Source organism: Xenopus laevis, chromosome 2L (genome assembly GCF_017654675.1).
Source record: "Xenopus laevis strain J_2021 chromosome 2L, Xenopus_laevis_v10.1, whole genome shotgun sequence".
Taxonomy (NCBI): Eukaryota; Metazoa; Chordata; class Amphibia; order Anura; family Pipidae; genus Xenopus; species Xenopus laevis.
In genome coordinates this window covers 83,170,778-83,183,160 of record NC_054373.1, presented here as the reverse complement: position 1 = coordinate 83,183,160, position 12,383 = coordinate 83,170,778, and the positions used below count along the sequence as shown (strand labels likewise).

General features: G+C 36.6%; 1 protein-coding gene across 2 annotated transcripts in view; it reads left to right on the top strand.

The window, feature by feature from the left end:
• efhc2.L (EF-hand domain containing 2 L homeolog) overlaps window positions 1-12,383 on the top strand; it is a 60,171-nt gene that overhangs the window by 6,508 nt on the left and 41,280 nt on the right. For both annotated transcript variants that reach the window (XM_018246655.2, XM_018246656.2), the window contains 6 exons: window positions 1,460-1,610; window positions 2,708-2,931; window positions 3,640-3,885; window positions 5,657-5,764; window positions 6,406-6,544; window positions 8,155-8,320. In XM_018246655.2, the coding sequence (XP_018102144.1) occupies window positions 1,460-1,610; window positions 2,708-2,931; window positions 3,640-3,885; window positions 5,657-5,764; window positions 6,406-6,544; window positions 8,155-8,320 (1,034 nt within the window). The remainder of the gene's footprint in view (window positions 1-1,459; window positions 1,611-2,707; window positions 2,932-3,639; window positions 3,886-5,656; window positions 5,765-6,405; window positions 6,545-8,154; window positions 8,321-12,383) is intronic.

Here is a 12,383-nt window from a genome sequence, read left to right as displayed (position 1 = left end):
AAGGTACAAGGAGGCCAATAAATCCTGCAAAAAGCTAATATCAATATGGAAAAAGGTATTGTAGCAAGCAGTGAAAAGAATCCAAAATTATTTTTTAAATATGTAAATAGTAAAAAAATGAGGCAGGAAAGGGTGGGACCCTTGATATCAGAGGGGGTGAGCCGGTTGATGAGAACAAAAAAAAAAGCTGAGATTCTGAACTGTTGTTTTTCTTCTGTCTACACAAATAAGGAACCAGTTAATGAAGGTTTCCTTCTTAATAGTCCAATTCTAGTAATACAACTAACTCATGATTTATACATGAGGAAATTCAAAAGAGACTAGAACATGGTAAGGATAAACAAAGGTCCAGGCCAGATGGTATTCATCCCAGGGTACTTAACAAGCTTAGCATACTTAAAACAAACTTTGTAACTAAAAGTGTCTCTTTTATCAAAAGTTACAGTACAGTTGTGCAAAAATGTTTTCCCAGGCGGCTATATATTGGTGTGCTGAGGTTAACTTGTGTAGTATGTTTATTAAGTTTCACATCTCCATTTATCCCTAGATTTCAAATACGGCTTGACCTTCCTTCCTGAGCTCCCCAAGTTTCTGAGTAATAGCAGAAATAAGTGTCCAAAGTGTTTTTGTATATTTAGAATATGTGCAACATTAGCTGTGATGCAATCAAGAAGTTTAAAGCCAGCTAAGTTATTAACCTTGAAATTACTGGTAAAATGTGCTTTCCTTTTGTCTATTCCTCTTTTCCTCTTTCAAATGAATAACATTTGTATTTAAAGGAGGACTAACACTTAACTAAAGAAGTAGGCGAGAAATGTTGTACATTATGTTTTGGGCTTCTGTACCACCCAAGGCAACCACAGCCCATTAGCAGTGAAGATCTGTGCCTCCAAAGATGCCCCAGTAGTTCCCATCTTCCTTTCTGCTGATTCACTGCACATGCTCTGTGCTGCTGTCAGTTACTGAGTTTAGGGACCAACACACAATATACAGTACACATAGAATAGAAATGTCACAATATAAGGCTGATTAGTAATTAATACAGATAATTACTACATGACGGCATAGAAACCCGTTCAAGTAGCATCAGAACTTAAAAATGAGACCTGCATCATCAGCTTATATTATAGGCCAATCTCATTTTCTGCTTGATAATATGTGACGACCCCTAAGCTTAGCTTCTCAACAGCTGCTCAGAGCCCACTGAGCATGTGAGTGTTGCTAATACTTTCAAAGATGGGGACCCCCTGTGACAAGTTTGAAGTCCTGGACCATTGCTGTTATTGAGAAGCTGAAACTTTAGGCTGCTGCAATAAGTTCAGTATATAAAATATAGCATTTTTAGCCATATTAATTTTTAGGGTTTAGTTCTCCTTTAATATAACATAAACATTTAGAAAATGAAATTGAAAGTTAAAAATTAAAATAACTTTGCATAATTACATCCAAACTTTGTTAGGTTCTTTCATTTGATGCATATTTTGAGGAGGAAGTTCACCAAAGAAGAGAGGAAACCTATCGAATGAGGCAATGCAAGATATATTTCTATCTAGAAGATGACACAATTCAAGTTGTTGAACCCGAAGTAAAAAACAGTGGCATTCCACAAGGTTTGTTCCTTCTATGTTATTATTCCACATGTCTGTGGAAATATTAACTATGCTGAATATGGCAGGTTTGGTGGCTAGTAGTATGGTAAGTCACACATTCAAGTTTGGAGAAAGGTCATGAGCCCTCCTCCTGGTGTATGAGTTCTTTGCCTGGCATACTCAGTGATCATTTCCCAATGAAAAAATTTTTAAAAATATTTTCCTTTTCTCTGTACTAATAAAACAGTACCTTGTATGTGATCCTGATTAAGATATTATTTATTCTTATTGGAGGCAAAACAATTCTATTGGGTTTATTTAGGGGCAGATTTATCAAAGGTCGAAGTGAAGGTTGGAAGTTAAAAACTTCGAATTTCGAATTAATTTTTGGATACTTTGACCATCTAATAGTCCAACTTCGATTCGAAGTTGAAAAAAAATTGGAAATTCAAAGGTGGAGTTTTTTTGAAGCACTGTCTCTTTAAAACTTCGACTTTGACCATTCGCCACCTAAAAGCTGCCGAAGTGCAGTTTTAGCCTATGGGGGACCTCCTAGAACCTGTATGGAGGCAATTGGGGGAGTTTGGGAGATCGAAGATCGAAGTTGAAAAAACTTTGAATCGAAGTAGCACTACTTTGAATCGTATGATTTGAAGTAGGCCCACTTCAACCCCAAAAAACTTCGACCACCATTCGGTTGGTCTTTTTGAATTCGAAGTTAGAGGTTTTTTTAACTTCGACCTTTGATAAATATACCCCTTAATGTTTATTATTTTTTTTGTAGACTAAAGGTGTGGAGACTCAGATTACGGAAAGACCCATTACCCAGATAACTCCAGGTCTCAAGCATTCTGGATAATCGGTCCCACACCTGTACAATTTCTCACTTGTGTATACATACGTATATAAAATTGTGGGTACAATTGTTGCTCAAAGTAAGGGCATTATTTATTTTTGAAATTTGAAAAGTGCCTCACTGTGTTATTAATATCAGCCTCACTATCAGCTCCTGTGATCCAAGGGCAACTACTGCCCATTTCCAGATAATGACCAATTTGTGAAATAAATGTTTTACATATTTATGACAGTATTTTACACTTTGTTTTTCTTTTACAAAGGTACAATAATTCGCCGCCATCGAATTCCTCTTCCAGCACCTAATGATGACCAGTTTTTTACTGTGGATCATTTTAACCTCAGTAAGGATATTGTCTTTTACTCCAAGATATATAGGATTGTAAATTGTGATGAGTTTACAAGAAATTTCCTGAGAAAGCTTGGAGTCAGAATAAATCCTTCAGACACTGTTCCACCTGATGCCTACTTAAGTACACGTAAAAAGGTAACTAAGATGAAGGGGAAATAAATACATATTGTTATTTTTATAGTATACTAGTGAAATAAAATGGTTTGTATATTTGCCAGAAGTTTATGTAAATTAGATAAAGATAAAAAGATACTTGCAAAGGTAAATCATGGATTTAGTCAGTTTTAATATGTACTTCATTTAACATATAAATTATTTCCTATATGGGTCCATGATTAATTAACAGTTACTAACTTTGCAAGTATTTATAAACGGCTAATGACAGAGCAAAAGACAATACTTGTCATCTTGTACATTCTCTGCACTGCATTTTGTTTTCTCTTCCTCATTTAATATATTTTCTCGTTTTCTATCCTTCCTCACTGTCTCCATTCTGTTGTGCGTTTCTTCTCTTTATTATCTCCCCCTCTGCTCCCACCTTCTCACTTTTTTTAACTCCCATTGCCTCATCCTTCCCTTTATTGCATATGCTTCCTCTTCCCCTTTGCCCCGTCCCTATTCATTGTTTTTCTGAAATTCTACTATTCAACTTTGCACTGCATAAATAGAATAAAAAGAACTCTCATTCCCAGTTGTCTGCTCTCCGACCAAACCATTACTGGACATGCATAAAAATGTATATTATGCATATACAGTAATGGCCCATGGAGGGTTTTGAGCACCCATCATCCAATGCAAATCTCTGGCTGACAAATGATTGTAACTCCTTAAACCACTTTTTAGATGGAAGAGATGCAACCGTTACGTCCATATGAGCGGATAGATACACTGAAGCAGTTCTTGGAGCATAACAGAAATGTTTTGCGGTTTTATTGTTTCTGGGATGATACAACTCCTTTTGGTGACTCAAGAGAACTTTTTTTATATTACTACCTGGCCGATGACACAGTTGAAATCCTGGAAGTCATACCAGCTAATTCTGGACGAGATACAACTCCAGTCTTCCTTCACAGAGGAAAGTTACCCAAGGTAAATAAACCTTTTTAACATGAACTGTAGATCTTATGTTAAGATCGGCAGGCAGGGGAAGCATGTAGGTATCTGCCATCAGCTGTGATAGCAAGTTGCATATCATTTACATGTGCACGTTAGTAAACATCAGGAAGCACAGGTTGAGCTGATGCTGCTCTCTGCATTGAATGTTGGATCAGTAAGGAGACCACCAGCCGCGGGGGTGCAAATGAGCCATAAGGGGAGCATTCATAGCACTCTGTAACTTGTGCCCCTGGAGGAAGTAAATAGACCTCAACGATATCTAATTAAAAAAATACTTGGCTCTTCTAGGTTCTAACTATAAACACTTCGAGCTCATTCACTAAGCCTGGTCTCTAACTCGTTATTTGGGAGGTCCAAGTCACTTTCCTTAGAAGAAAAACAATGTTTCTTTTCTACAGAATTTAGCTCTTAGTGACCTCCAAGATCCCTCTTTCTCTTCATAACCAGGTAGCAGAATACTAACTAGCAACATATAACTCAGGTAAGTATATAGTTACAAAGTTAAATCGGGTTGAAAAAAGACAAAGTGCATCAAGTTCAACCCCTCCAAATGAAAACCCAGCATCCATACACACACCCTTCCATACTTTCATGGCATTCTGAAGGGTGGGCAAAAAATATACCCCCAAAAATAATTCCCCAGCAGTTGGGGCTTTGCCTGGTCCATTGATGGGCTTTGCCTGGTTCATTGAAATGTTTATTTTTTCTCTTAAATGCTGGTGTACCCAGCGCCTTTCTACTCAGAGTTTATGTCACAGCTTTATAAATAAATATAAAAAATTTTTTGCAAAATTTTACATATTGACACATGATTTTCCTGACCTGGATTTTATGAGGTTTTCTTTTGAACTAAATGGGCTGTGAAAATGTTTAGTATTAGGTACAGTAATAAAGCTCAGGTGGTGACTGACATTTGAAAGAAGGGAGCTCTTAAAAACAGACATCGAGAAGGATTCTCACCAGTTTAGTGTGTTTTGTATTTATCAAAACTTATGGTTTCAGTAGTATAACACAAATGATCACATCTTGCTTTATATTCTTTATTTTTTTTTACAGAGTTTCAGCTTGGGGAAACCAGATTGCTGATTTTTTCAACTGTTACTATTTTATACATATGCTAGCCCTTACTCAACATGCTCTTTGAACATTACTAATACTAATATGTAACAATAGTTGTTGGCATCCTGACTTTCGGAAATTGGCCACATATGTGTCACACAGGTTTTAAAATCAATCACATACTGTATCGGCACATTGGTGCAGTCCTTGCATGACTGGTCTCCACAGGCCCCTGTGTTTCATCAGTTGTTGGCCAGGGATAAGCCAGATAAGCAGATCTTAACATGTGTGGCCAGTTTAACAGACTATATCAGAATGAATAGTTATTTGGAATTCCCGGCTGCTTGGTTGAGATATTTGCAGCAGAAAAATGTAAGGAAGTTATTAATAAACCATTTAGCTGCATTTATATGCTTGTGATGCCAGTATGGTGTATTCTTGGATCCTGGGCTTTTATAGCATACTAGACTATTCAGTAATAAAATATCTTATCTAAGATCTTATAATAAGGTCCCCAGAACACCAGAAATTCTTTGCTGATGATTTTTTTCTGTTACTTATCCTAGTTGTAATATAGTTTAAGGTTGCCACTACAAAGTATTACATGTATGTACAGTATATAAAGCATTTTTATCTAATGCAAAACATTTAATAGAGTGCTATTTCTGATACTTTTCTCTTCCAGTCTTCACCACAAAATGTGCTACAGCCTGGACAGACTACTGCTCGTACAGTTCTAAATGTGTTTGGACCAATGGGACATGGAGGTCGTTATATTCTTGATAACCTTAAGGTGAGAAAAAAGCAAAATATCTGTTTTCCCTTATGTTATAGTTTCTTCAAAAGCTAATTTTTAAGCAAATTTGAAATCAGCTTTATTCTGTGTTGCTCATATATTCTTTCCTGACCAGGATAGTTTCTGGGGAAGCACCACAATTGCAAGGTTAAATGCTCCAAATTTCTACAATCGACCAGACTTCGCAGAAAAGCTCTATTATATACCATGACGTGTATACATTTTATATGGCCACTATACTCAAGGATTAAGCAATACAACCATATAAAATAGTATTCAGTAAAAACATAAAAAATATTCTGTTTTTTATAATGAACATAGTTTCAGGCATTGCATCTTATAAACAATTACAATACCAATAACATATATGTTGAATTTCATGTCCATAGTACATCATCCATGGATGGCTTTTCTGCCTTAGGGTAATGGACATGGGATGTCTTGTGTCCCTGCGAATTCACCTCACATTAAACACTCAAAACACCTTTATATTAAAAGCAATTAAAATTGCCCTATCCAAGCTATTCAAATCACATAATCAAGCATGGAAGTAAGCAGAAATATATTTTTTGTATTACATTTATAAACTGTGGCTGCATATATTATATACAGACTGTCATGTGATGTTATCTCTACAGACCGGGGCTGTATATGAAGAGTTTTACAAAGACTGTGACTTAACAATTGGAGCAGCCATCAATGTATGGGGAAGAAAAGTAATCCTTTGCAACTGTGATGAATTCACCAAGAATTATTACAAAACCAAATATGGCATTGGTAAGTGAGAAATACATTCACAATTATAAACAAATTACAATATAGTGTAAGGGAAAATCTTAAAATTCACCTTATAGATAATTGAAACCATGATCAGAATTTTTATAATATTGCAAGCAATAATCTGATTCGGAAACTACATATTGTGCATATGACCCTGCATAATATTAAGTGAAAACATTATATATAAATACACCAGTAAATCCTCATAGTAATGCTGCTCAGAGTCCTCTGTCAAAATAAGCAGCATTTCTTTCCTTCTATTGTGTACACATGGGCTTCTGTATCAGACTTACTGTTTTCAGCATAAACATCCAGGGCTAGGCATGAGAATGCTCAGTTTGCTCCTCTCCCCCTCCCTCCTCCCCTCCCTGTTTTAATCTGAGCCAAAAGCTATGAGTGAGCAGGGAAAGACTCAGGCAGGAAGTGATGTCACACAAAGCTAATATGGCAGCTGCTATCCTAAACAAACAGAGACAGTGTCTAGAGCTGTTTACTCTGGAATGGTAAAGCATTCTACAGAATAAATAAAGTGTTATAGCACTATTGTGGCTAATCTATTGGCAATAGACTGTCTCTGTAGCTTTCCTTCTTCTTTAATGAAACACAGGACTTCTGCTCAACAGGGCCAAAGATAAGAAAAGTATCAACTAAATTTAGAACAGTTTAGAGAGTCAGCGACCCTCCCAGAGCTGCTTTAGAAGGGTGAAAAATTAGACTTAACACTTCAATATTAGAAAAATGGTCACACATAGAAAATAGAAAGTAATTGGAAAAAGTCTTTATTTCTGGTGAATTATCCGAATCCAACTGAACTGAAAAAAGTGTTGGAAGGTGAACAATCCTTTTAAGATTGTCTGCACTGCTGGTTCTGACTCTTGAATCTATGAGGCAGAAGCCAGCTGATTAATAGACCTGAAGCAGACTAAACTAACTTTTGCTACATGGTTTCAAGAACCAGAGACCAGAAATGGATACAAAAATAAATCAAAATAGGAATTAGAAGTACACCCTTGAAAAAATTTAATTGATAATTGCAAATTGATAAGTTGCTTGGATTTACATTTTTTCAGTACATACTATTGTTTTTCTGTAATACTCTTTACTCATGGTATAGGCAAATCACATATGTATAACTGGTAAACTTTTACAGATAATTTAATATAGGAAACTATATGGTTAACAAAATGCTAAGACACTGGGGCGTAAATTTCTCAGTTGTCCTACATTATTTTACATTAATATTCATATAAATAATTCTCAAAATTACAAAGCATTTTATTAAAATCTATTTACACTGCCAGCTGCTTGAGTTCATCCACCTTTATTCAGGACCACCATCAGGGCTCCATACTATTTAGACGTGCCCCCCCCCCAGGGGCCCAAACATTATCCCACACACACATGGTATATAAAATGTAATCAGGATTTAATCATGTAATAATTTAATCAGGAGCAAATTAGTTTGTATGTTTTGGGAGTCTGAGAGGAAACACTGACATGGAGAATACACACCACAAACTTTCTGCTCTGAGCCACTGTGCTGCTCATGCTGCTCATATATGATAACTGTAGCTGTTTCAGTTATTGTGTGATTTTCTATTTTACAGAGAATTTTACACCTGTCCAGTACAAAGCTCTACAGCCTCCAAAAGCTAAGAAGGAAATTCCACCCTATAATGGTTTTGGTTCTGAAGAGGATACACTTTGTTCTTGTATGGCTCTTCTACCAAAGCCACCTCAGCGAGATTTCAAGAAGTTCATGGAAAAGGACAGGTATTTCTGTTGTAAGATATAATGTCTCCATACCATGTGAAGTATTATTTTTTCAGTATTAATTGTAGGAAATTGTAATTTTGTTCAAAATGTAGTGGTCTAGCAATATGTTACCATCTCAAAAAAGAGATGCCATTAGAATCTTGGCAGCAACCACGGCTTTAGCTTTTGTGTGTGTATTTGGTCCCTGATACAATCGTTGGGCCTGATTAATAGTTCATATATTCATTAATAATGATTATAGTCTGGCCCATGTAAATGAGAAAACAGGAACACATCAAGGATGCACATGAACTCCCAAATTAGTCTTATTGTATTATTTACCATGGAAATAAAGGGGGTCATTTATTTAACTTCGAGTTGTGTTTTCGAGTTGATTTTTTTGGTCAAAACTCACATTTTCAGGATAAAAAATATTTAAAAACTTCAATTTATTATACCCAACCCTTGAAATAGCTTGAATCCAAAAAATACACCATCAAAAACATATCAAGGTCATGTAGGAGTCAATGGCAGAGGTCCAATGAACCATTTAAAGATGTTAATACCCTTCATGATTTTTGAGGGTTTTTTTGAAGGGTTTTGCCAAAAAACTCAAATAATTCGAGTGATTCAGGTTTTTTCCTGCAGGAAAAAGTGAGTTTGAGTTTTTGGGTTTCACAATTCGAACTCGCAGAATTGAGTTTTTTCCATTCGAGTTTTTTCTTAAATAAGATACCATATGAGTTGTGAGTTCATTTGAGTTATAAAAAACTGTAACATTCGACCTTTGATAAATAACCCCCAAAGTGTTTTATAAATATTAGAAAGCAATTTATATTGTTATTAAAGGGGAACTATCATGAAAATGTAATATAAGCTTCATCATGCTGAAATATGAAACTTTCTATATATCATTTATTTATTAAAATTCTGTACCACTTCTTCACTAGCACTCTTAGCATCTGTCTCTTTTCATGATGGGATCAGTTATTTAAGTTTGCATTAATACAACTGCTGGGAAAGGAGCACCCCTAAAAGAAATATATACAATAAAACAGACAATGAAAATCCGACACCCAAAATGAAGACAGACCAATGCTGAGAGGGGGGTAGTGAAGAGTAAATTGATTGTTTATTATTTTAATTACTGATGTCATATACTGCCTTATAGTCTGGTTGAGTTCTTTCTTTTCTTTGTCTGCACAGACCCTTGCATTCGACAATGACAAATATACATCTTGGTTTGTTGTTTCTCCTAAACTAAAAGGCCTTTGTACTCCTTGCAAACCTTATGCAACTCTGCCTTGTTTATTCTACTCCTCCAGCGCATCATTTTATTATAAAAATCTGGGAGGCAGTTAAAGGGGTTGTTCACCTTTGAGTTAACATTTAGTATGATGTAGAGAGTGAGATTTGCAATTGTTTTTTAATTTTTTTTATCATTTGTGGTTTTTGAGTTATTTAGCTTTTTATTCAACAACTGTCCAATTTGCAATCTCAGCAATCTGGTTGGCAAGGTACAAATTACCCTAGCAATCATGCACTGATTTGAATAAGAGACTGAAATATGAATAGGAGAAGGCCTGGATAGAAAGATGAGTAATAAAAAGTAGCAATAAGAAAACACTTGTAGCCTTATGGAGCATTTGTTTTTCAGATGGGGCCAGTGACCCCTATTTGAAAGCTGGAAAGAGTTAGCAAATAATTTAAAAAAATCTATAGACAAAGAAATAATAAAGGCCAATTGAAGAGTTGCTTAGAACTGGCCATTCTGTAACATACTAAAAGTTAACTATGAGCTGAACCACCCCTGTAGTCCCCAACTTAACTTTTCAATTGTCACTGGAGTAACAAAGGATGTTATAATAAGAAATACAATTTTTATCTTAGCAACGAAGTAATTGCCCACACCTGCCCATGAAATAGCCTTTGAGTCAGTGTCCAATTACTTTTGAGACCCTGGTCCAATTACTTTTGAGCCCCTGAAATGAAGTGATTGTGTTAAAAAAAAATATACATTTTTATGTAATCTTTTTGTTCAACCCACTGAATTAAAGCTGAAAGTCTGCAGTTCAACTGCATCTATGTTGTTTCATTTAAAACTCATTGTGGTAATGTACAGAACCAAAATTAGAATCAATTTGAGTGATTCAAGTTTATTTCCGCTGAAAACTCAATTAGTATTCAAGATTGTCCCCCCCCACGACTACACTGATTTGAGTGTTTTCCGTTCAAGTCTTTTTTTTTCTTAAATAAGAAACCATTCGGGTTGTCAGAACATTCGAGGTCTAAAAAAGCTCACAAAGCTCTAAAATTAGACCTTTGATAAATAACCCCATTAATGTTAGCTATTAGATTGGAGTCTAGTCTTAATTTGTTTATTGGTGTTGCAATGATATACATGTTTGACAGGAATACCCTTCAGAGCACCAGTCACCCAATACAATTCTGCTTGCAGGTCAGCATGCATCTGATCTTTTCTTTTTGTTATATTTTGAATGCACTGTTACAGTATGTCACACCCTTTAATTCCACAGCATTCCTAAAGATTGTCAGTTGTATACTTTTCAAAGGCTTCACATTGTTTCTGTCACATCAGGATCAGAGGCGCATACCCATTATTCCTATTGTTTGTGTTTGATCACAGCTTCTTTGTAATATTATTACTGTGTTGACAGTAGTTGATTTGGCTCAAATTGCTTGGTGTGATTGACAGGTACAAGTGGCAGGATTTGGCTCGATGTGCCAGTCTGCTTTTGTGTTGAAATGAAGATGCTGGGTCTCCATTATAATATTTGTTTCCCCTAATCTATTCCCTGCTATGTCTTGCTGTTATTTTACTTCTTTTTCATCTTAAAGTGCAGTAGCCCAAGGCTCAGTAATGGGCCTAAGGCCAAAGACAGCATTGGACTGGGGGGCCCAATGGGCCTGCCGCCTCAGGGGCTCCCCACACCATCCCAGCCGCACAGTCTTCTCTGCACTCCCCCCCCCACGAGCACACACGTGCACACCAGGTTCAGGGAGGGAATGCAGGGAGAGGGAGCGCAGGAGTAGATCTGGGCCAGCAGGGCCCAAAAGAGTTGGGGTTTCCACCGGGTTTTTTCCTAGGGTCCAGTTCGTCCCTGGCCAAGGAACTGCAAGTGATGTAAATATGTTTGTCTGAACTGCCTGTTGAAGCAACATCTATTAACCATCCCTCCAGCTGTACTATAACATTAAACTGTGGGCTCATTATAAAGGCCAATTTACACCCGGGAAGTAACCTATAGCAGCCAATCAGTGGTTAGATTTTTTCAGCCAGCTGCAGGTTGAACACCGAAACCATTCATCTGATTGGGTGCTATGGGTTACTGCCCAGGTGCAAATTATCCTAGCGCTTATAAATAACCCCCAGTGGTGCTTAGATACTGCAAAGATCATGTAATAACTTGCATGTATTTGAGGCTGGAAGTTTACATAGCTTGCTTGAATTGTATTATTAAAAGGATATTGAAATATAGAATTTAGGGGAACAAAAGATAACTGCTAAAAAGAGATGGCTTTAGCGTGTCTTACAGAAGCATATTTCATCCAGCCTCTCTGATTTATTACACCCATTGCAGGGGCAAAGAGGAAGCAAACTCTGCGGTTGCAGGGGGGGCCAGGAGTGTAGGGGGCCCAGTGAGGCCCTAATTAATGAGCAATTCTAATATGTCTTGGTAGAATAAGCCAATGTATCAATATTTTGGGGCCCTACATTGAATTTGCTATGGGCCCCAGTAACATCTAGTTATGCCATTGACCTGTTGAATTTCTTTCATACGTAGATACTCAAACTAACTGAGCTATTGCAATTTCATATACCTTAAGTCAGGGGTCCCCAACTTGGCGTAAAGGTGCGAAGTAGCGCTAAAGTAGGTCCACTTCGCTAGCATATTTATGCCAGCACCGTTAGTAAATTGGCGAAGTAACGAAATGTAGTCACACTGGCAAATTTGCGCTAGTGTTAGCCGCTTTGCGCTTTAGTACATTTGCCCTGTTTTTATGCAATTAAAACCTGTTCCAAGTTTGGAATTCAAAAATCCATAACATCCAAGCTGTT